Source organism: Chanos chanos, chromosome 3 (assembly GCF_902362185.1).
Source record: "Chanos chanos chromosome 3, fChaCha1.1, whole genome shotgun sequence".
In the NCBI taxonomy this organism is placed as follows: Eukaryota; Metazoa; Chordata; class Actinopteri; order Gonorynchiformes; family Chanidae; genus Chanos; species Chanos chanos.
This window is the reverse complement of record NC_044497.1, coordinates 50173706-50198340: the sequence shown is the minus strand read 5'-3', so window position 1 is coordinate 50198340 and position 24635 is coordinate 50173706. Positions and strand designations below refer to the sequence as shown.

The window sequence follows — 24635 nt, the reverse complement described above, 5'->3', positions numbered from 1 at the left end:
GTGCCCACATGAGCATGCTCGCATTCAAGTGCATACATCCAGTAGCTCCCTTCATATCTTAAGCAGAATAAGAGCTTGTGACATGGCTTTGAAAAGCTTCTGGCCCATCACCCTTTTGCCTCCTCTTCATTTAAATCACTTCCCACATTTATAATGTCACTTCATCTTTGATAAGCTGTTACTCAAACAATGTATCCTTTCTAACACTCTCTCTGGGCCTCACTTTGTCTTGTCTCAGCACCTGTACACGTACCGGAGATAAGATCTGTAATAAGTTTGTTCACCTGTGTTTCGCTCTCAAGTTTCGGGAATTTAGCTTTCACTAAAAAGCTCGGGGATCTGGGTGCATTCATGTTAATTTGTATTTTGACATTGTAAGAACAGAATAAAGAATGAGCTGGTCATTTCAGATGGAAAAAAAAAGTGAAATGCTGGTTTTGAGATTATTTTGAGAACAACTTGTCCTGTCATTTACTTGATAATTAACACAATAATCATTTTAGTAGATCAAGATTCTTCAGGGCTATCACGCACAAGGCTCACAAATGATTATTGTGTGGTACAGTTTTTTTACTAAAGAGACTTTCTCTCTTTCTTTCTCCCACTGTAAGACTGATAGCAATAGTCATCCTGGTGACAATGAACCTGACTCGTAGGTGCCGAGTGTAGCTGTGAACTTTATTCTGAGAGGGTACAGATGTATCGGTTATTTATTTATTTTTTTTTTCAATGCTTAGACAAAAAATTGTGTGGGATATAACTGCATAGTCTGATTGTCTTGGTATTATTGCTGATACGCGTGCCGTGGTGTGTGTGTTTTGCCCTTAGACTCTAAAGGCCTGTCAAACCCAGGGGAAGTGGAGGCTTTGAGAGAGAAGGTGTATGCTTCTTTGGAAGCTTACTGTAAACAGAAATACCCTGAACAGCCTGGGAGGTACGGAATGACTCTTTTCTATTTCATATCCTTCTCGGTTACACCACCAGACATGCATGTATCTCTGTTTACGCAGGCCTACGAATATCATACTGCTCCTAATCTGTTAGATTATAAAAGTCAATGTCGGGTTTTTTTTTTTTTTTCTTTTTTAAGAGAATTTACATTTTCTTTTTAAAAGAATCATTTCTACAACAATGAGCAAATTAGCAAAACTGTTTCAAGATGTTAATGTGTGCAAATTCAGCATTGACCTCAGATCAATGAAACAGTCACTGGCAATGTTAACGTTGTCAGAAAAGATAAAATCCCTGGTGCCGTCAAAAGGCTTTAGAAATCAAAGCTCTCTATTTATCAAACGTATTCCTCTGAGCTTCATCCCATTTTAAACAAAACTTCCCTTTAACGTTTCAGAGTTTCATGTAAATTAAGGGCTTGAATTGAATAAGTATTCACCTAGTAGTTTATAGAGGGCCGTATTTCAGTTTCTCGCTGTGATCCAAATTTCTGATGGGTCTATCAGAAATCTAAATTTATTTGTGAATCTAATTTTCTTTTACTGTGGAACTTTACATTATATTACATTAAACTATAGAGTGTCTTGTGCTCCTAATGGATTTAGAAATAGTTTTGTTTCTTTACGAGTGTGTCTCTTCTCGTTTCTCTCTCTCTCTCTCTCTCTCTCTCTCTCTCTTTTCTCTCTCTCTCTTTCTCTCTCTCTCTCTGATGCACACTCCAGGTTTGCTAAACTGTTGCTGCGGCTACCAGCGCTACGTTCCATCGGACTGAAGTGTCTGGAGCATCTGTTCTTCTTCAAACTCATAGGAGACACGCCCATCGACACGTTCCTCATGGAGATGCTAGAGGCACCTCATCAGATGACGTAATGATTGGCCCAGCCCTGGCCAGCCCTCCTTACTATTGGACACGGGCACTGCCACCTCCCCCCTCCTGCCCATAAAAACTGATCAGGAAACATCATCAGCCAGAGAGCAAGGAGGCGACAGGAGACTTTTTCTCGATTCCTCAACCCGTTTAAAAAAACAAAAAAAACACACACACACGTTCATGGTGTCTATGCGTCTGTTTTATACATTGTATAAAGATATAAATCTATATAACTCATGAGGAAAAAGGAGAGACAACAGTGGACTCCAAGGCAACAGAGGACACATATGTATCAAATCGTCAATCAATGATTCATTGTAAAGAAAAGAAAAACAAACAAACAAAAAAAAAATCAAAAAAAGAAAAAAAAAAAGAAAAAAAAATCAAGCAAGGTTAAAAACAAACAAACAAAAAAGAGATTTTAATGAAAGCAATGGGAGGTTGTTGTAGAAGAGCTCTATCCACAGGAGTAGCTAATGAATGGAGTGGCGGTTGGATGTGTAGGCCTGTCACTGTTTGCAGCGTTCTGATCCTGTGGGAGTGACACAGGCTGGTGACCTGCCTCAGGTGGCTGATCTGAAATCAGTTCCCAGTGGTCTCATTTTCAGGAATAAAAGTGAGGAGCCAGGCTACAGACTGACTGGTGTCTGCTCTGTTTCACTAGCATCCATTTAGAGGTGTTTCGGCGAGAGGAAAGGCTCAGAGGTAGGAGGATGATGATGATGATGATGGTGATGGTGATGAAGAAAGGGAGAAGGAAGAGGAGGAGATGGAAGAGAGCGAAGATGATGATGGTTTGTCCGCTGCTCAGGTCCTAGATCTTTCCCTCTATCCAGCGAATTCCCTCGTTCTCCGTAATCCATGCCAACAGCGAATAGGAGGCGTATTTGATCAGGTCAAACTTGAGAGGACTCTGACGAGCAGAAAAGCCACAAGGATTGAAGACGAGCAGAGCAAGTTGTAGCTGACTCTGGTTACTCACTGTCGTTTATGCATATTGAACTTGAGATGTTCCTCAAAGTAGATACGAGCGCATAAAGGCAGAACTCATCCATTGTAGTGCTAAGGTTGATTTTACTGACCCTCAGTATTCTGTTTGAAGAGAGACAAGCTCTTTTTTTCGGTTTGGTGAAGTCTGCTGTAAAGTGTACTGTTTGGACAAAAGTGTTATTTAAGGGATCCGTTTTCTCCCAGCCTCTGAGAACATCATACCTCTTACTGTGGTTTCCGGTACACCAATTCACCTCAGTGCAACAATCAGGCTGTCATATGCAGTCAGGACATAGCTTTAGAATTACTCATTACCTGTACAGTGCTTAACAACCAGACACAGTATTGATGGTATATGTTTTCAAACATTGTGCAGTTACCTCTGTTTTTAATCATTTATGCTTCAACACTCTCACTCCAACACCCATGACCCCTCCAGCCCTTCTACACACCCCCTCGCCCCACATACACCCCCCCCCCCCCCCCCCCCCCACTTCACAGCCCAATTTAAAAAAAAAAAAAAAAAAGGCAGTTCCATGGTAGCAGCTCATAGGAAACAAACTGAACCTTTGCATGTTATGAAGGTCTCTTGTTTCTTAGCACTTAAGCTCATGCATTGGAGCCTGTAGCTGTATTGCTGACATCCATTGATTGTTAATGGGGGAGATTTGGACTGACCTGTATGGCTAGATCTATAGTCCTTGACTTTTGTGAAGGGGAGAATGGGGGACCCGCGGACATTCACAACCCGCACTTCTGTGGACAAATCGGTGTGAATTAAGAAACAAAAAATGGATTATGTTTTGTTCATTACCCTCTATGTAGAGATATGTAACGTGCCCAAACTCATTGTCTTGTTTCTCTCTCTCTCTCTCTCTCTCTCCCTCCCTCTCTTTCTCTGACTCTTTGCTGCTGCTGCTGCTAAACTATGCATCTAGCATTTTTTCCCAAAGACTGTCCATAGTGGGGTTGCTATCTTGGTATAATGGGGTGTCCACACCCTGCTCTGGAAGACCACAGAATGTTCCGGTTTGCCTTGTGCATCTGCCCTTCATTGACTTGGACAATGGACTTCCAGGACAGGGGGGTGGGGTGGCACCCCTTGTTAGAATACCAGGCTATATCGAGAGATTTTAGATGAGAACCTTCTTGCTTTTAGGTAGTGATGGTTATGATCAGGGCATAATAGGAACTTTTAGGCAATGAGAGAGCTGTGACTTCCCCCTAGTGGAAAAAACACAGCACTGCAACATTACTTGAATTTTGTACAAGTATTTAATCAGAAAAACGGCACTTTTTCCATGACATTGTTAATGTTTTTTTTTTTTTTTTTTCCCTCTCTCTTAATCAGAGATGATATTAAAAACACATCCTCACTCAAACATTGGAAAATAAGCAATAACCTCTGCTGAATTATTGGCACATCTGTAAATGAAATCATATTTATTAGCGTGGTCAAAACTTAACAGTAATTGATACAGATATTCTGTATTTCCAGGGAGACTATTCTTCTCTAAATCAGTTCTGAATTCTTCACACATTATGCATGGAATAAATTAATTTAAAAAATTGGAGGTTATTACACATGCGTGGGAAGGTTAAAGTGGAGATAAGACTGGATTGGTAGAGGAGGAGACATTTCTCATCTCATATGGCCTCACTTTAATAAAGTGGGTTCCTAAAAAAATGCACAACATTTTTCACCTAACTGAAATTTCTACTCACAAATAATCCAAACCAACAATAACAAATCTATCATCTCTCTTTAAAGCATTCTATGTGGCACAGTTCAGTAAATGTCACCGCGGATGAAACTGGCATTTATGAACTGCGTAATCAATAATCGATTGTCATCTCCGCCCTCATTCTCTTGGTTATGTTTGGTTTTAGAGTTTTCTGGGTTTATGTGGAAATGTGAGGCCACAGTTATGTTATATATATAAAAAAAGCCATAAGCAGAAATGTAAGATCACTATTCATGAAGAAACTCTCTCCTGCAGGAAAACAAACCGAAAAAGAGTCAGCTGTACTAGAGTAGACATGATATGACGATAAACAGAATGAATACATACACGAATGCTTTATATGTACCATAAAGCTATATTTTGTCTATATGTACATGTGTGTATATTTATAAATATCTATAAAAACTATGTTCCTTAAATGTTTTCAGTGCATATTAGCAAAGAGAGAGAAAAGTGCTTTGGTAAAATCTTGTTTTAAAAAAAAAAAAAGTGTGATTACACTGTGTGTTATTCAGAAATTCTCAGATTTTTTTTTCCCTCCAAATTGCTGAAGCTTTTGTGTTCAGCATTATCAAAAAACAAAACAAAACAAAAAAAAACAACAACAAATAAGTCATTAGTGTAATACCAGCAGCTTTAAGCCCTAAGACATGATCTCACACCAGCTTCTTTTAAAGGTTTGATAATCATCTATAGGACTAGTCCAAAACAGCAGAGAGAAAGTCTGATGAGTAATTGCTAAAAGATAACGGAGCAGTCTCTCAAAAAGAAACATCTTGCTTTTTATCACTTTTACGTTTGATCCAATCAGGAGAAGCTTCAACCTCGACACAATCACTGCTTTAGTTGTCACAGTGAAAAAAAAAAAAAGAAAAAAAAAAGAAACATTTTAAAATGTTCAGAAAATTATAGTACACCTAAAAAAAAAAAAAAAAAAGATCTATTTTTGTACAAATGTAATTTTATCCCTTGCTTATGTATTCCTTTTCCTTCCCATCCTCCTTCTTTCTGTGGGCTGTTGTATACATTGTGTAACTGTTGAGTTGAAATGGATAAAGAGATAAAAAAAAAAAATATCATAAGATTTGACATGTAGGGTAGGTGAAGGAGAGAGCCTGACATCCACACGACTTTTGCCTGTCCTTTGCCTTTTTCCCCCTCCCCCCATCATTACAGGGATGGGGGGGGGGCGTCGTCCTCTCATTATATTTTTGTCTATTTTTAAAAAGAGATGAAAAGAGGTCATCTGTTCTTTGTGGGTTGTTCTTTGATGTTCTGTCTTTCATGAAAAGGACAAAAAAAAATATTAAAAAAAAAAAAATTACAAATCAAGTTTGGTTTATTTCGGTATAATTCTTTACAGTAAACAAAACAAAACACTTCATATTGGTACGGGTTGCATTCTATATGGTTGATGGTTACAACAGTACTTTATTAAGTCACAGGTTAAGTCCAGAGAAACTAAAGATGAAACAGCATATTGTATACTATGCAGCCCTTTTCTTGTTACTGCAGTGCACTGAAAATCCCCCAGAACAAGTACAAAGGTTCAGAGTGACAGAAAAAAAGAGACACAAGTTGTGGCCATATTTTTTTCCTTTTGAGCAGGTAAACAAAAATCCATATACATCACTATCAGCTACAAGACAGAGTAAGTTATAAAACAGAGCAAAGATTAAAATACTGGTTGTTCACCATAGAAAGCTGTATGTACAGTCACTGAAAGTTACACAGGAAAGACACTACAAGGCCAAAATCGATGTAGTCATTGTATTTGGTCACTGGGTAATGGGATCTGTGTAGGGGTGAAACTGAACAGCCTGTACGCTCAAGCAATGACTGGTCAGTGAAAGTAGTAAGATCAGATAGCACTTCAGTGTGATCTCACCGGTATGTCTGTTTAGTCCATGATTAAAGCTAGGCTTATCATTTATTACTTTTTATTGTCTCATGCTTCAAGCCATGTCTGAAAGAAAGAAAGAAAGAAAGAGAGAGAGAGAGAAAGAAAGAGAAAAACATAGGTCAACTGAGAACTATCAGGGCTGCTAAAATGCTCAAACTGAACACTTCTTATCTGATGTTCTTTCTCCCAGGTCACTAAAATGAACTTGACGTTGAGATTCAGTCAATATGAATGACACATTCTGACGTTTATTTACAATAGTTGCAAAATATATTGATGCCCCTAAAGGATTATTTTAATATATGTAGCATTTTCCAAAGCTGACAGAGGCAAGAGCTGCGTCAAACCCATCGTATATAACGTGCATCATCGACCATAACCATCCTCTCTGTTACATACTAATAATTCCTCAGTTATCATGGAAACAAACATCACTGTTAACCGGCTTTTTTCTGACAAAGCCTTACAGATGCTATGATAAAACGTAGACCCAGTTCTATGATGTCCCAATGTCCCCAAAACACAGCATAAGAGTGGAGCATTGACAATACTGCACAAGTCTTCACATCACTGTGCAGAAGTGATTCTGCAATGTGTATTATAAACAAAGTCCTCTGACAGTTGGCCCACAAATGATCAGTAACACAAAAATCTTCTATATTTTTTTTTTTTTATGACAAAACAACTTTTGTTTTTATTTCAGACTATACCAATAATAATAATAAACAAAAAAAGTCAATGGTGTTAAAACAAAGAGAAGAGAAACAATGAAACTCACTGAAAAGCACACAGAGCTTTAGTTGACTAAACTATATGCAAGATAACTGTGGCAGTACGTTTGTGTGTGCTCTACCGTGCTATATGTAAAACGGTCTTGTGGTGGTATTCAAATGTCTGCTTTACATTTCAGGCTACAGATCTAATACACAAGGTTCATTTGAAGCCAACACAAGAGAAAGCACCACAGGCTGTGAGTCAAGGCTCTGCACAATACTTGGGTCATGTTGGTAAACGTGAACTTTGCTTCGAGGGCGTGCTGGAGGTAAGCAAAGCGTGCTGGTCTGTGTAGGATTTCAGCACCCGGGTCTGAGAACAGTGAACAACCTGAAGAGAAAGTCGATTCTCGTACGACAACTTCTCAAACACAAAATATCTCTGGGGCTTCGGTGCACAACAACAACAACTTTGCATACAAAAAAACCCAAAAAAAAACAACAACAAAAAAACAAAACACTCAAACCATTTCCTAAGATACCGGTGAAAATGGAAGCTAGGCTCACCTCTGGCTTGAAACGAATATACAAAAGTAGACAGCACAAAACAATGTCATTTTATAAAACTTACAGAGAACAATATAACCATACAGACAAAATCAGGCAGGAAGCATATCTAAAAATGAACAGGTCTAGGGGGTGCGTTTTTGTTCGAGCTGCCGTGATCGGTGTGACCAAGCCAACTGTTTAAAGGTTCGTCAGAACATATCACGAGAGCTGACGGTTCAAACAGTGAGAGAGAAGCAGACGTGCAGCTCATACGTTAAGTAAGGCAGAGAAAAAAAAACAAACCCCAAACGATAAGAGAGTACAGAGTGGTTTAGTGCACAGGAGCAGTGGGAGGGGTGAGGGAGGTAAGAGGGGGAATCTTTCAGGAACAGGTTCTGGTCATATACTTCTGCACCTCCTCTTTTTTAAGGCCCAATCTGTCAGAGATACTGTGGGGCCCCAAGTGAGAGCTTTCTGCTAAGTCCTTTTCTTTTTACCCAAAACACTGAAAAGTATAAAATTGGAAAAAACAAACAAACAAACAAAAAACCCCCCCCACAATAATAATATAATAATTACAAAATCAAAATGAGCCCACCCTAAACATATGTCTTAGCAGTCACTCTTCCACAGTTTGATGGTTTTGTCGTTTTCTAGTGCTGCTGATGCAATGATATTTTCTGTAGGATGACAGGCAGTTGAGATCACCACATCTAATCAGAGAGAGAGAGAGAGGAAAAAGAGAAGTGCATCAGTTACAGCATTTGAACAGAATTACAACTCTGTGTGTGTGTGTGTGTGTGTGTGTATATATATATACATATATATATATATATATATATATACACATACATACATACATATACACATACATATACATATATATATATATATATATATATATATATATATATATATATATATATATATATATACATATACACATACATATATGTGTATGTGTGTGTGTGTGACTAATGACTGAGGAAAACAAAGCTTAACTGCAAAATGTAAACAAAAAGAAAAAAAAAAACAAAAAACAACAACAACAAAAAAAAACAGGTGAGATGAGTTTTTACAATACATAATACCTTAATATCTTAACAATCTGAAACTAATGCACTGTTGGAGGTCTTTTACCTGTGTGGCCTTGTAGTTAAACTAATGCACTGTTGGAGGTCTTTTACCTGTGTGGCCTTGTAGTTAAACTAATGCACTGTTGGAGGTCTTTTACCTGTGTGGCCTTGTAGTTAAACTAATGCACTGTTGGCGGTCTTTTACCTGTGTGGCCTTGTAGTTAAACTAATGCACTGTTGGAGGTCTTTTACCTGTGTGGCCTTGTAGTTAAACTAATGCACTGTTGGCGGTCTTTTACCTGTGTGGCCTTGTAGTTAAACTAATGCACTGTTGGCGGTCTTTTACCTGTGTGGCCTTGTAGTTAAACTAATGCACTGTTGGCGGTCTTTTACCTGTGTGGCCTTGTAGTTAAACTAATGCACTGTTGGCGGTCTTTTACCTGTGTGGCCTTGTAGTTAAACTAATGCACTGTTGGCGGTCTTTTACCTGTGTGGCCTTGTAGTTAAACTAATGCATTGTTGGAGGTCTTTTACCTGTGTGGCCTTGTAGTTAAACTAATGCATTGTTGGAGGTCTTTTACCTGTGTGGCCTTGTAGTTAAACTAATGCACTGTTGGCGGTCTTTTACCTGTGTGGCCTTGTAGTTAAACTAATGCACTGTTGGCAGTCTTTTACCTGTGTGGCCTTGTAGTCAAACTAATGCACTGTTGGAGGTCTTTTACCTGTGTGGCCTTGTAGTTAAACTAATGCATTGTTGGAGGTCTTTTACCTGTGTGGCCTTGTAGTTAAACTAATGCACTGTTGGAGGTCTTTTACCTGTGTGGCCTTGTAGTTAAAATAATGCCCTGTTGGAGGTCTTTTACCTGTGTGGCCTTGTAGTTAAACTAATGCACTGTTGGCGGTCTTTTAGCTGTATGGTCTTGTAGTTAAACTAATGTTTAACTACTGTTGCTGATCACTAGTTGTACTTTAGTGCTGTATCTGTATGGTATCTGTATTTTTATAGGTTGTATTTGTATGGTGCACCAACACACCAAGAAAAATTCCTTGTAGGGGTAAACCTACTTGGCAATAACCAAATTCTGATTCTGTCCTGCTGGAGGTCTTTTACCTGAATGGCTTTGTAGTTAAACTAATGTCCTGCCTAGAGGTCTTTTACCTGTATGGCCTTGTAGTTTCTGTACGATCTCCTTGGTCTGCAGGTTCCAGATGTAGACCATGTTGTCTTCTGAGCCAGAGACAATCCACTGTAAAGCAATGAGCGAAAGACCGACATTACAGTGAGACTGAGTCGTTTTACCCTGTCTGTTCCCACACAATGATTTCTCTGCATCTCCATGGAAACAAAGCAATACAGATAATATGTTCTGAAGAATAAATCAAATTGGAGTCTTAAAGGCTTGAACAAAGAAATACATGCATTTAAATGAGTCCACATACCTTACCACCTGTGACAGAGAAATTTGCAAATATGCAGTATTTCTCATTTTTGTGCCCAGTGTATGTTTTCAAGCACTGAAGAAAGAGAAAAGAATGTTATAATGAACATATTCCACATTTTCATAGACAATGATGGTACACTGTTAGCTTCAGTAAAACTGATATCTACTCATGTCCACAGGTGAACATTACAGGAATATTAAATACAATCGATGGATTAAGTCAATGTGTAATCACCTTTCCTTTGCTGTAGTCCCACAGTTTCAGGGTGCTGAGGAAAAAAAATATATATATCAATCATATATTTAAACTGAAGCACATAGTGAAAGACAGAAGCTAAATGGACAGGTCAGGGCCCCAATAATGTAAGAATATTGAGTAATATACAGAGAAGAGATATGTATAAACAAGGAAGGGAAGAGAAAGCCTTTCACTCACTTGTCCAGGGTGGCTGCTAGAATGTATTTGCCGTTAGGGGAGAACTTCACAAATGACACAGGGGGGTTGTCATCATCTGAAGAACACACATTGGTTTCGTTATTGTACATGTTGTTTGTTGATAAACATACTGATTTGCGTGTGTACTCACTGACTAAAAATAATTGTTAATAAAAAGGTTATCCATATAATAAAAACTGATCCTTTTGGGGTAATATGGTAGAAGACAAACAGTTTGCTGGTTTGTTGACCTTGTTTGCCAACAGTCACTTTCCCATTCTGCGTAGAGATGAAATATAATGTTTGAGTATCATGTGAAAAGTGCTGATTAAACTTACCAATCAGGGTTTTAAGGCACTGTCCTGAGGCTGTGTCCCAGATTCGGCTGTTGACACAAAACACATTTGTCTAAAACAACAGCACATTTTGAATTTCATTACGCATAGCTGTCCACACAGAGCACTTGAATCACACTTGAACTTAACGGAGATGGTATTTTTAGTGCCATCAAACAGAAGGACCTTGGGCAGACGGTGAGTACTCACCAGAGCCCGTCATAACTGCTGGACACAATCAAGGAGCCATCTCGATTGAAGTGGACCTGGAAAAAACAAACAAAAAAACAAGCTAAGCTTATTCTTTCATTCTCATTGCTGACAATGCCTGTAATAAATAAGCCCAAGTCGGATCATTTTTTTAAAAAGGGGCAAATGCGTTAAAAAGGCGTGAACACACAGGTTTGAAAGGCAGTGTTGGAAAGCAAAACACTCACAGCAGACACAGGGTCAGAGTGGGCAGGCAGGGTTTTCAAGCACTTCCCTGTTTTCACATCCCATATCCTCACACTCTCATCAAACTGAAAAGACAAAGCCACCATGTTAAATCCATACAGAAACACCACTCGCTCTACACCCACACTGACAAGAAGTCTGAACAAGAGTGAAAGTATTTTATGACGAGACAAGTCGTCTTGACCATTCCAGGTTTAAACTGGCTAGTAAAAAAAAAAAAAAAAAAAATTGATTTTTGCTACTTTTATTCACAGAAAAGAGAGGGATGAATTCTTTTGTATTGGCCTTACTGATCCTGACACGATGAGATTGGACTGAGGGTTGAAGTTGCAGCAGAATACATAATTGCTGTGACCCTTCAACGTTTTCAAACATTTCCCCTGTTTAAGAAAGAACACACAATATCAGACAACAGGAAAAAAAAAAAAAAACCAAAAAATCCCCAAAACTAATATTAACATTTCACTAAGCGTCACACTTCCGCAGCTTCACTTACAGAACTGACGTCCCAGATCTTCAGGGTTTTATCATCGGATGCAGAGACCAGGAGATTAGAGTCCGAAGACCAAGCCACATCGGAGATCCCCTGTGGATGAGGTATCAAAAGTTTGACAAGTTACCGGCACTTGTTCAAGGTAGTGCCTGAGCAGAGGTCATGTTTGATATGTGTAAATGAATGCAACATGTAAAAACAGAACCAACAAATATGTGGCCTGCTCACATTCATAATTTTATTTTCAGTTAAAGTTGAACAGAAGTTATTCATTCAGGACCAAATCTACAGCCTTCTTTTACATATGCACTCACAAGTTTGTGTCCAGAAATTGTCTTCTCAAACTTTCCATCGTAAGCCCCCCATATTTTGATTAGTTTGTCAGCAGCTGAAACACAAAACATCTTTTCTTTCAAAAAAATAAACAGGTAAATAAACTCATCGCTCTAATATAAAAGCACACACATATAAACAACACGGCAAATGTTTACAGGGATATTCTATTTCATTATACAAGTGCTGACTGAAATAATTCATTGTTATGCAGTACACAGATCATGTTTATGCAGGCCTGAAGGCAGTGCAGCACTGCATCCCTACGTAGAAACAAGCTTATTTGTAATGGATGAGGTTACTCACATGAGCTGGCTAGCCACTCTCCACTTGGACTGAATTTGACAGAGGAGACTGCTTTTGTATGTCCAGCTAATGTGAACTTCAAGGTGTAGTTTGGCTTTACTGGCACCGACTGCATTGAAGTAAAACGTTCAGAGAAAATTAGAGGCACACTGACATAGCCTAATACCTGAGGTTAACCGATATTTTCATCACCACTGAAATGTAGTCCTTTTTTGCATTGACATTTCCCAGGCGCTGGTGCAGATGTCAAGAGCTGAGTATGCAAATATGTTTTCCAGACATTTGGTACTGTTTCTTACCTTGCTCTGGCTGGCAGAGGCAGATGAGGCTGTCTGTGTTTTAGTAGCTTCAGATTCTGGTTTCTTCTCCTCTGTTGCCATGGTGACAGAGCAAGGGTGAATTTGTTTACAGGAGCAGTTTTTGTGTCAGCTAAGCTGCAAAAAAGGGGGGAAAAAAGAACAGGCATTGATTATTAGACTTTGTCATGTGATTAACACATGCAGGAATGAGATGACCATAGTCCTGAACAGAAAGCTTCTCTCACACTGCTGTCTAGAAATCAACAGAATCTCTCTTTTTTCTTTTACTTGCCTCAGAGGACCTTCATCAATGACTTACTACTTTACAGCCAGTAAGGTTGTCAGAGCCGACTATGCCACGGTATGACAGAAAAAAAAGCTTTCATTGCCAAAGAGATAGAAAAAAATACTTCTGTAGCCCAGAAATTAACATATCAAATGTAACACAACCGTAAATTAATGTCACACATATATTCATGGCGTTGTTGCTGTGGCCGCTCCGAGACATTGCCAGGGTACCAGCACATGGAAGGCAATTAACATCAATATTTTCATTTGACACAAATCTTCCCATTGTCCAATATTTCCGAGTCTCGAAAGAAGCCGACAGAAAAGAGTGAAGTACTGCAGGGTTAATTCATATCATAATCTGGTCGCGTAATTTGCTACCTTTATTCATATTATAGTGTAATACAGCGTATTAACACAGCGAGTCGTCCCATCCTCGTTTCACGCTAGCCAGCACTGAACAGATGACTAGGTTGTTAGCTAGACAGATAGCACTAAGATTGTCCCACGTTTTACCTAACTCTAGCTACCAAGAACTACTTGTTAAGATTTCAGTATATCGAAGCATATGTACTTTCCACGAGAGAAATGAGATAAAGCGCTGATAAAAGTGGCACACAGTGGTAAAAAATAAACAAGCTAACCGAAATGAGCAAGATATGCTAAATGCTTAGCTGGCTAACATTTGCTAGCCAGTCGAGGCCCTTAAAAGCAAAACGAATGAAAACAAGTGTCTAGCATGCGAACCATCATTCGCCGTTCTGTAAACTATTACGATCCTAGTTTAACAGGCCTTTGATTGCTGGAATGAAGATCAGTGCTTCAATGCATACACCAAAGGATATTCATACCATCCCCCAAAATACATTTATCATATTAATGAATTTTCTTTTCTTTGCACTCATGCACAACCTCCAAAACCCATTCAAACAATAAAAAGCAAGAACGGCAGCTACTCACTGTCTGGTTTGATACAAGGACGAGTGCTGCTTCTAATTCAAGAAAAGACCAAACTGAAAGCCTTCGTAAAAGCCTGGTTAGATCAATTTTACAACCACACGTTTCCAATGCAAGCTTGGAAGCTGGCTAACATTTGATGGTGGACCAGTCTTTCTCGGCTTCAGGCTCAGGCGGGGAATGTGGCAATTGTGAATGACTGCGCATGTGCGATGGGGGGGGGGGGACAAAATTGCAATGGCAAGCTATATGGGACAAAATTCTTAGTTACAACTACTTGTAGTTTCTGCCATGCTCTCACCTGTCTCCCTAACTCTTTCCTACAAACCAGTGAAATGATGATGATCAGACAAGTTAATCTACGACTAAACCACAGTGGTCTTCGAAACGCTTACCCGATTTCACACCTGTCTCGTCTTATGTCATTTACAGTTGTTGTAGACATCAATCCTTTTTTACGGTTGAAAAGTTTTTTGTTTGTTTTTTTTAAAGGAGAGCGGAAAGGTCTAACGGTAAAATCATTAGTTTTCTACAACACAACCCTAAGAGAAAATATCTCTCAGTTGTAATAGTTAGAAACAAAATGCACAATTCATGGAGAAAATAAAACCATCTATTCAACGATTTGTCTGTTTATGTTATCTGTTCAGTAATTCTCACCACTGTCGTGAATTAGTAATGGTTGGGAGAGATTAGGCAGGGTACTGAGTCAAAACCTGTAACTCAGGTGTATGCTAACGTTGGAGGTAGTAACCTGCAAACAGTTCTGCAAAATTGTTATTAAAGTAAATTAAAATTATTAGTACCACTAAATGTATTCTTCTCAGCTATGTTACGTTTTTTTGTAGTTGCTCGATTCAAAACGAGACATATAAGAAATCGACTATATATAACCATTTTATAAATCAATTTTATTGTATATAATTAATTCAGTCTTATATATTTACCAGTCGTGGACGCACACTTCACCAGCGCTAATAAATCAATCAGTCTTCAAAGAAACTGCTGTAAATAAGCGAACAGTTGTGATCGCTTTGCACGAAAATGGGGGGCCGGGTGATGTGCACGATTCGTCTCCATCAACGATTTAGGATGTGGTTTGTAAATCTGATGAGACTTGTTAAAGAGTTGTTAAAAACTGTTTGTATAGTTTATCCGTATCTCCTTCTTCCATTCTAAGACCATACAAACAGCTATCAATGGGGAAGAACGTACGGCACTTAACGCATTGCTAATGGTACATCGGGGTAGACATCGGCGTATTTTTCATAAAGGAGGTTGTATGAACGCACGCAAGCGCAGAGTACTTCTTGTGCCTCATCTCTATGCTGCCTAGTCTCGAATAAAAAAGGAGCACCCCGGACCATCACAAGCTAAACCCCCTCCGGAGTCCCGAAGGAAGTAATACCCAAAATATTTTTATATTCAGTTTTAAAGGTTTTAGCAAGCTCGCTACCTTGTAATTACATAAATATTAGTCATTGCTTAGAAAAAAATGTTTATTTATTGACATGTTGTTTGCTAGCTAATGTAAGCAGCTATGCTAGTTAGCAAGCGATAAGCATTGTTTTTAACAAAGCTCCGTCTGTGCGGCGCAACAATACAACAAAAGCCTGGCTTAAGGTGAAAGTGCGTATCATTTAGCTGGTTAACTTAATATGTGGTATGATATTATTTTGGATCCAGTGTATCGTATAGGTCATTTATTCCTAAACAAATGTTGCTTTGTGGGCTTGAGCTATGTTTTAAGACTTGAAGCTAGGGGCACTGACATCGACAGGCTAAAAAGCTATTTAGCTGTTGCTAAGATAACTAACCCTAGCTAACGTCTGCCCGCCATCTTTCTGATGAATGTAAGCTAACCTATGTTACCCAGCAAGCTAAAGTTAGCATTTGAAATAGCTGATTTTGCCTCTGTCCCCTCTAGCCGAGGCTAAGTAGCAACTCAGGTGGGTTAGCATAATATATCCCTGAATTCTTGAGTTCTTCACAAAGGTATAAAATTACTGTACACAGTTCTATTCTGAGTATGCTTCAAGGGACATGTTTTGATAAATCCTGTTTATGTGCGTACCGTAAGTGCGTTTAGTTAATATATTCTGTTATGAATGTGTGAAACATTGTTGGGGAGGTTAGCCAATAGCTTCTAAGCTACGCATTTGGGGAATGTCTAAGTGATAAGAAAGACACTGGGATGCCACTGACCAAAATAGTAGTATTTGCCATGAGTATAGAATATATGTCTTATCAGAAGTGTTTTAGAAAGTCTGTGCATGCGCTAGTAATTGTGTTATCTGTGCAAAATTTGGGATAGCTAAGCGGTAAGATAGCAAAAATAAGCTAACAGAGTTGACTTAAGTTACCGCGATTGTTTACGCGGGAGCTTACTGTATAGGTTATCTTGTTAGCTCAGTAGCTTTTTTAGCTGCAATCAATGTTCAAATTATAATTCGATATAAATTGTAATCGACATAATTTGTAGCAGTCAACTTGCATCGACGTTTGAGCACCATCTGTAATTTTGTATGCAATTGGTTGAAATGATGCTTTACGTTTTCATGTTTAATTAATATGAAGATTAACTCGTAGAAAGGGGTTTGCTGATTGGTTGATATATTTCTTCTTACTAATAGCTTCGAATAATAGTCCAGCTCAGTTTCATAGTAGCGATTAATTTTAATTCACATTTGTCCAGGATTACGCAAAGTACTAGCTAGCTGTAGTTTTTGACAGCGAACATGACATGGTAATAGCATGCGATTGTCAATTAAAGAGTTATGTGCATCTTCTCCAAGAGACTGCAGAATAAATCATTTGTTGTCTTTGTTGCCTAGCACTCCTTACCAGAAATTCACATGCTGGAAATAACTACAGGCACAAATGGACTGTCGTCCGTGTCTGCATCTGAAATACCAAGGGATGCATTAGACAACTTTCTTTATAATGTGAGCGCAGCAAAATTTCAGTGAATGAGGGGGAAAGACAGCATTCATGCAGGGTAATTGTGATTTCTCTTATTGCGTGATGAGGTTATCTTGGTTGTCTGGACCCCTTGACCTCACAAAGGATGTTTTCCTGTCTTTTGTCTTTCAGAGGTGTTAAGGTCAGGTTTTGAGATGGGATGTAGTCTCCCTCAAACACTGGAAAAGCAAACAGACAAATCCAGATATCGAGCGTTTTGAAGAGCCAAGTTTTATATCTGCCTTGTGCAGAGAAAGTGAGTCCCACAAGAGTTCCCCTCGCATTTCGCCAGCATGTCGGACGTCACCTCAGCAACCCAAGTTCCACCTCCGTCAGGAAACCCTCCTCCCCCAGAGGTGACTAATCCCAGTAAACCAGGTCGGAAGACCAACCAGCTGCAGTACATGCAAAATGTAGTGGTCAAGACACTGTGGAGGCATCAGTTTGCGTGGCCATTCTACCAGCCTGTCGATGCAGTCAAACTCGGTCTCCCGGTGAGTAGTATCAGCATATTGTGTTCATGATATCAGAGTAAATAGAAAAAGAAAAAAAAGTTAGTTTCGTCCAAGCACAGACAGAATCCTCCTGATGTGTTGTTTGTATGTGTTTGTCAGGATTATCACAAGATAATAAAAAACCCAATGGATATGGGCACCATCAAGAAGAGATTAGAGAATAACTACTACTGGAGTGCTAGTGAATGTATGCAAGACTTCAATACTATGTTTACCAACTGTTACATCTATAACAAGGTAAGTGTGAGGAAAGTGTCAACGTTGCGGATATTTCTTTGTGTACTTGACTATAAAGAAGTTTGGTACTTGAATGCACAGATGTTTTTGTATTCTTGTGTAAACTTAATTGTCATGATTACTTTGTTAATTTTACGTAAGCTTTTGAAGTCGCTTTGAGAACATGTGAGAAGAAAGCTCTCATCTCTTCAGTACAATCACTTTAAGTATATGTGTGTCTGACTGGTTGTGTCTCATGGCATCCTTTATGCTTTTTTTTTTTCCCCCCCTTCTCACCAGCCAACCGATGACATTGTCCTGATGGCACAAGCTTTGGAGAAGATTTTCTTACAGAAAGTAGCCATGATGCCACAGGAGGAGGTGGAGCTTCTTCCGCCTGCACCAAAGGGCAAGGGCCGCAAGCCACAAGGCCCAGGTAAAGGAAGGGGCACGCTTCAAACGACAAGACATTTGTGTGGATTTGTCCACTAGCAGCTGTTGCATCAGCATTTCATTTGCAGTTGAAATTTATGTGTAATAGAAATTTAGAAAACGGTCAAAGAGAAGGTGAGATTGCTTGTGAATTATTTGAACCCAGGTGATCTGATCAGTGTCTAGTAATTGATTCTTAAATTTACCTGCTGTTCGTGAACCTAAATGTGCACTTCCCACAACAGGCCAGCTGGAGGCAGCAGTGTCATCAGCCTCTCCTCCGTCAACCTTCCCAGGCACCACTTCACCTGGATCTCAGACACCTGTCATATCTTCTCCACCCGTTCCCACCATTACCTCCAATATGCCCACTGTACAGAACACGCCTGCTGCACCCATGATGCCTGTTGGTCCTCCTGCACAACCTGTTGTCAAAGTAAGTCACAGGGACTTAAAAGCAATGATCAATCTTTTAAGCTATTTATGATTTATCGAATCTTACCTCCCTCTGTGTGTGTGTTTGTTTGTTTGTTTTGTTTATGTGATGTTTGTTCTGTTTTCAGAAGAAGGGGGTGAAGAGGAAAGCAGACACCACGACCCCCACTACCTCTGCCATCACAGCCAGCAGAAGTGAGTCACCCACCCAACTCTCGGAAGCCAGTCAAGGCAAGATCGGATCAAGACGCGAGAGCACTGGTCGCCCAATCAAACCCCCCAAAAAGGACTTTGAGGACGGGGAATTAGCGCTGCACGGGGGCAAGCGGGGCAAACTGACAGAGCACCTTAAGTACTGCGACAGCATCCTTAAGGAGATGCTCTCAAAGAAACACGCAGCCTACGCCTGGCCCTTTTATAAGCCTGTGGACGCAGAAGCCCTACAGTTACATGATTACCATGACATCATCAAACATCCTATGGACTTAAGTACAATCAAAGTACGTAAACAGCCCCTGACCTCCACCTGACCTCTCACACTCTGGAGTGTTTGGTGAAGTATCTCCGTTTGTCCAATTCAGTTTTCAGGAGTGTTGGTTACTGAGGGTTTTGATTTTTGGTTACTTGCAGAAAAAGATGGACGGCCGAGAATACCACGACGCGCAGAGCTTCGCCGCAGACGTCCGATTAATGTTCTCAAATTGCTACAAGTATAACCCACCTGATCATGAAGTGGTAGCCATGGCCAGAAAACTTCAGGTAATTGTTTTTTGTTTGTTTTTTTTTTCCTCCACTCAGTTTCTACGCAGCCTTTCAGTTTGTCGTGAAAATAGTCACGTTTACAAATAACCATTGCTCGTCCGCACTTTTCGCTCACGTTCCCAACTCTTAGGACGTTTTTGAGATGCGTTTCGCTAAGATGCCAGACGAGCCGGTAGAACTGAGTCCGCAGGCTGGCGCAGGCGTGGGAGGCGTGGTCAGTAAAAGCACGGCGAGCAGCGAGAGCAGCGGCGACTCCTCCAGCTCCGACAGCTCCGACTCCGAGGAGGAGAGGGCTACCCGGCTCGCCGAGCTGCAGGAACAGGTGGGTCCGGAACAGGTGGGTTTCAGAACCGAGGACTGACAGTCCAAACTCTCGGGGTCAAGGTGGAGTCTCTACCCCTCTGGCCACTCTCCTTCTTGCACCACACCCACCTGCTGCTCAAACCAATCCTGACACTCTGAGATGTAGAGGGAGGGGCCATGGTGTCTGATCAGTCATATGAGCTTGCACCTGATGCCTGACCCCTCCCTCTCCATGATAGCCATCTGAACCTCCACTTCTGGGTCTGATATATAATCCTCTATTTGATGGAGCTGAAATTTGTACCCTTTGCCGTCTGCAGATGGATATGCAGTGTCTTTCTGTCCGCTGACGTGGCTTGCCTGTACTCACCTAAACCTGCTCCTGCTTATTTATTTTTTTTATTTAAAAAACACTAAACTGGTCACAGTTAAGCTGAACATTATGCCATAGCTCTTGTAAAGAAGTAGCTGGTTGTTGCCTGGTTTTAATCTCTGTTTGGAGCTTTCTGCCGTTTCGCCCCATGTGCCTGTGCATTTCTTATCAGTCTATCTCTAGAGTTTTCAGGTGATTCAGTTTTTTCCTGCATCTTTTTTTCTACATCAGTTTTCCTCAGCTAACTCCTTAGTAATGACAGTTTTTTTACGCCAAGTGCAACTGGTGTATCTTACTCATCCATTTTTTATAGTAGATGAGTGGGCAGTAGAGTTAAAATGTGATATTTTTGGAGGGTGAATGACTGAAAGCAATTTGCTGGGTGGTGTTGGGATCACCAGGGTGGGGAGGCGATTGTGTATGAGCGAGAATAAGTCAGTATCCTTATTTGGGTCTGTATGGATCTGTCTCTTAAGCTCAATAAGCTTGCTGTGTAATCAGACATAACTTTTTTTTTTTTTTTCCTTTGAAGTGTCAGATTTTAAAGAGCGCTTGTCTTGATTTTCTTTTTCAAGTGTATTTCCATTTTTTCTCTGTATTTGCTGAGACCAGTTTGGTTTTCTGCTTTGAGCTGGCTAAAGATCTGTCAAACCACAATCATACTTCTCAGAATTGTATCAATGGCTAAACTGCTCTTTAATTGCTTACCTGGTGTTTCTTAACTTGGTTGTGTGTTGTTCAGTGTTCATCGAGATTCTCTGAGGCATAAAGTTGCTCTCTTGCTGGAGAAAACAACACATGCCACCATATGACACATGAAACAATTGTTTTGTAGTATATTTTGATGACTCACAACATGTCAAAATGCCTAGTCAATTGTATTTCTTTCTTGTCTGTAGTGTCTTAGTAGTTTATACAGGGTACACAGTTAGGAGCTTATGTTGCATAACTACCGTTAATGTGGAGTGTTCAGTACATTTTGAGAAACTAATGGAAAGATCATCAACATCAAATGCTAGTCATTTAGAAGGGCTGTTGAGAAAGTTTGGACAAACATCAAACAATTACAAATGTTTTACTTGCATTTAAACATGGGTTCTATTTGGATGTATTAAGCGAAGAAAAACAAAGTCTGGAACATTGTATTCTGGCACACCTATAAGCTCTCCTCCAGCCCACACTGTTGTGTTGTGAAGCTATCCATGATCCTTGGCAGATCACTGACACCCCTTTCCCACCTCTATTCCCCAGCTGAAGGCCGTCCATGAGCAGCTAGCTGCTCTCTCTCAGGCCCCTGTCAGTAAGCCAAAGAAGAAGAAAGAGAAGAAAGAAAAAGACAAAAAGAAGAAAGACAACAAACACAACAAAGCCAAACCAGAAGATGAGAAGAAGGCCAAGTCAACGCAGCCAGCCAAGCAAGCGCCACAGAAGAAAGGCCCAGCCCGGAAAGCTAACAGCACTGTCTCGGGCACAAGGTTCCTGCTCCTTCTCATTTGGTTTACCTTAGACTGCTGTACTTGTTTAACCTTTAACCTCACAGCCAATAAGTTCAACTGTGCCCCTCACTCATGTTAAGAGTATATTAGTCAGTTCTTTCCATAGAATGTTTGTGTTCTCACTATCTGCACTGCCCTCTGTACCTGCTTTTTATTTTATTTTTTTTTTGAAATTGTACACACTTTGTAGAATGAAGGATTAAAATTGTAATGAGACCTGCGTTGTTGCCTTTGACAGGCAGCCAAAGAAGGGAGCTAAGGGACCAGGCTATGAGTCAGATGACGACGAGGGGTCTCTGCCCATGACGTACGACGAGAAACGACAGTTGAGTCTGGACATAAACCGACTGCCTGGGGAGAAGCTAGGTCGTGTAGTACACATCATCCAGACGCGAGAACCCTCGCTGCGGGACTCCAACCCAGACGAAATAGAAATCGACTTTGAGACGCTCAAGCCCTCCACGCTGCGTGAACTTGAGAGATACGTCAAGTCGTGTTTACAGAAGAAACAGCGAAAACCTTTACGTGAGTCCGTCATTCTACAATGCATAATCTATAATGTAGCTTCAAATGTTCTCATGTATACATGTACACCTCCTTTTCTCACCCCCGTACTCTGTCTTAAGTTAAGTCTGCAGTTTTATTCATGAGGTAAAATTGGAGATAAAATTAATTTTAGGTACATAGGCAACTCACATTGTGCGCAGTCATTCCGTTAGAATCTGTTTTGTAGCATGAAAATACCCAATTTGGAAATGCCTCCATCGATTTGCACAAGCTGCAAAAGAATGCTTTGCAGACACGACCCCACTCAGGCAGTTGAAGTGCTGTGTCTTATCCATATGAGGTCAGAGGCCTTTACCTTAATGACACATTCTGCTTTCAGACAGAACTGCTGAGTCTGTTCAGTCTGATTGGCCACTAAAGGTTCAGCTCCACTTGGACAAAGCCCTTTATCACTGTTGCTTCACTTTCTAAACACTCTGCAAACTGCGTTAAGGACACAAACTGCTTAAAGACTGGCCATGTACACGGCTTATCGGTCCTCCAAGCAATTTGGATTGAAACTCTGTCTCGCAAGGGATGTGTAAGCTTGATGTATAACTGCATATTAGCACCAGTGTAAAGCAGGGAGTCTCGGATGTGCTGTGTATACTCTCTGCGGACTCGTCCACACATGTCCTTTAGTAGTACACAGACTGTTGTCTCTCTACAGGGCCAAATCTGTCATTGTCAGGTGTTTGTTTAAAGCGCAGATGGCTTGAAACCATCGAGGCACGATTTGAATGAAGCTTCCCAAAACAACATTTTCGCGGTACACTCAGGAGCTCTGAAACTGCAAAACTTGTCAGTGAGTTATGCGAAAATGCTGTATGACTATTCCTCTCTCAGCCGGCTGTCTCTCTTTCTCTTTCCTCCCCGCAGAGAAGACAGGCTCAGGTGCAGGTCGGCTCAGCGGAAGCAGCAGCTCCTCAGACTCGGGCAGCAGTAGCTCCAGCGGTTCCAGTTCAGACAGCAGCGATTCTGACTGAACACATGTTGCTCCAACACAGAATGGAAACTGCTCATTTTTATTTGCATTTTTACTTTTTTTTTTTTTTTTTTTTTTTTGGGGTTGTTGTCGTTTTTTTTTTTTACTCAGTGTGTGCAGTTACGGTTGTCGACCCCTCCCCCTCTGAGACTTTCTTTTTACCAGAGAGAGAAACAAGCATCATGTCAGTACATGGATTTTTTTTTCTAGGAGATACCTGGATGAAATGAGAACCTGTAAATTAACTGATTTTTTTGAGGGGGGGGGAGGTGGGCCTGTTAAATTTCAACTGATTCATAAAGGGATGTCCAGATAAGCCAAACTAATGCTAAGCAAATGGATGAGCAGCGTTTTTTTTTTTCTTACCTTTCTAAGATTTCCATTGTGAAAATATTTTAAAGTCTCCGCCACCAAGGAATCCATGTCATCTCAGCGCGAGGGAGAAAAGCATTGGAACCTCACAGACATTTTCTCTCCCTCTGTCAGTGCTCTTGATTTAACCCGTCTGAGCCCAACTGCCTGATCAAAACATGCTGTATTTATTAATGTTGTTTGTTGACTTCATGTTTGCATCTTCCCCCCTCACAGGGCTTCGCCCACCTATGGTGTTATTTTTTTGTTGTTGTTGTTTTTTGGTTTTTTTTGCTAACTGTATTTCCACTCAAGCTGCCAGAGAAATGCTGTAGTTATGTTCCTCTCAACAGTCTCCCACAGTGTTTGTGCCAGGTTTCCTTTTTTTTGTTTTTTTGCTCTCTTTTTTTTTTTTTTTTAATAAAAGTGAGAGAATCTAGAGAAACGAATAATTTCAGTGAAAGGGCACATGCTTTCATAAAACAGGTAATTTATTATGTTGAGCAATATTTAGTGGGTGCAGGAAGTGTAAAATTAACTTAAGTACTGGGAATAACTCACTGAGAAGGTATGAGACTGGCTTCAATTGACAGATATCTTAAAAAAAAGACAAAAGAAAAAAAAAAAAGTTACAGCATTAAATGTTCGTCAGATTTTAAAGTTTGTTTTGAGAGTTGAAATTTGCCACAGACTGGTCCTATTAATGTGAGGCATAAGGAAAAAAAAAAAAACTGTCGGTACCAAAATGACAAAAAAAGGTATGCTGCATTGTGACGTGAACATAAAATGTCTAACCGCCTTATTTAATGCCATTCTAAAAAATGAATGTACAGAAACACACATTATTCTAATGCTGTGATAGGGACTATTTTGTATATCATACAGCTTTATAAGAGACAAAATATTGATGACAGGCGTCTGTGAGGAATACACGGTGTGTGCGTGCATTTGGGAGTAGAAATTCTTCCTTTGCTTACAATGCAGAATGGACGCTTTATGAAGGAGATGTTTTTTGGAAGTCTTTGTGTGGAGTGGTCTCTGAGTGTTTTAGTTGTAACTTTTCTGTCTGTAGCTGTAATAGCAGATAAAGGAATCACTGAGTCTTCCTCTAGTCCGT

At 40.1% G+C, this 24635-nt stretch overlaps 3 protein-coding genes across 3 annotated transcripts in view; 2 read left to right on the top strand and 1 right to left on the bottom strand.

The window, feature by feature from the left end:
• The window catches only part of rxraa (retinoid X receptor, alpha a), a 78860-nt gene extending 76683 nt beyond the window's left edge, over positions 1 to 2177 (top strand). The window contains exons 10-11 of the mRNA XM_030767474.1: positions 829 to 934; positions 1674 to 2177. Of these exons, the coding sequence (XP_030623334.1) occupies positions 829 to 934; positions 1674 to 1821 (254 nt within the window). The 3' untranslated portion in view covers positions 1822 to 2177. The remainder of the gene's footprint in view (positions 1 to 828; positions 935 to 1673) is intronic.
• A 6152-nt stretch (positions 2178 to 8329) lies between these two features.
• On the bottom strand, positions 8330 to 14217 carry wdr5 (WD repeat domain 5). The gene is made up of 14 exons (XM_030769329.1): positions 14147 to 14217; positions 12899 to 13033; positions 12600 to 12708; positions 12275 to 12348; positions 11964 to 12053; positions 11758 to 11847; positions 11449 to 11532; positions 11222 to 11277; positions 11015 to 11061; positions 10677 to 10752; positions 10476 to 10509; positions 10239 to 10313; positions 9958 to 10045; positions 8330 to 8435 (listed from the first exon to the last, which is right to left on the bottom strand). Exons 2-14 carry the CDS (start codon positions 12977 to 12979, stop codon positions 8335 to 8337), a joined length of 1005 nt encoding a protein of 334 aa, XP_030625189.1. The 5' UTR covers positions 12980 to 13033; positions 14147 to 14217; the 3' UTR covers positions 8330 to 8334.
• A 1269-nt stretch (positions 14218 to 15486) lies between these two features.
• On the top strand, positions 15487 to 23176 carry brd3a (bromodomain containing 3a). Its single transcript, XM_030769288.1, has 11 exons — positions 15487 to 15544; positions 17237 to 17598; positions 17719 to 17856; positions 18136 to 18271; positions 18513 to 18703; positions 18831 to 19202; positions 19333 to 19461; positions 19595 to 19801; positions 21392 to 21615; positions 21875 to 22161; positions 23062 to 23176. Exons 2-11 carry the CDS (start codon positions 17398 to 17400, stop codon positions 23166 to 23168), a joined length of 1992 nt encoding a protein of 663 aa, XP_030625148.1. The 5' UTR covers positions 15487 to 15544; positions 17237 to 17397; the 3' UTR covers positions 23169 to 23176.
• The last annotated feature ends 1459 nt before the right edge of the window (positions 23177 to 24635 follow it).

Excerpts from the sequence above, each read along its gene's own strand:
- wdr5 (XM_030769329.1), bottom strand. The coding sequence starts at position 12,979 with ATGGCAACAGAGGAGAAGAAACCAGAATCTGAAGCTACTAAAACACAG. Across the intron at positions 11,062-11,221 it reads AGCAGTTATGACGGGCTCTG|CCGAATCTGGGACACAGCCT; the intron begins GTGAGTACTCAC and ends TTGTGTCAACAG. Across the intron at positions 10,314-10,475 it reads GGGACTACAGCAAAGGAAAG|TGCTTGAAAACATACACTGG; the intron begins GTGATTACACAT and ends CTCTTTCTTCAG.
- brd3a (XM_030769288.1), top strand. The coding sequence starts at position 17,398 with ATGTCGGACGTCACCTCAGCAACCCAAGTTCCACCTCCGTCAGGAAAC. Across the intron at positions 19,462-19,594 it reads CCATGGCCAGAAAACTTCAG|GACGTTTTTGAGATGCGTTT; the intron begins GTAATTGTTTTT and ends CCCAACTCTTAG. Across the intron at positions 21,616-21,874 it reads AGCACTGTCTCGGGCACAAG|GCAGCCAAAGAAGGGAGCTA; the intron begins GTTCCTGCTCCT and ends TGCCTTTGACAG.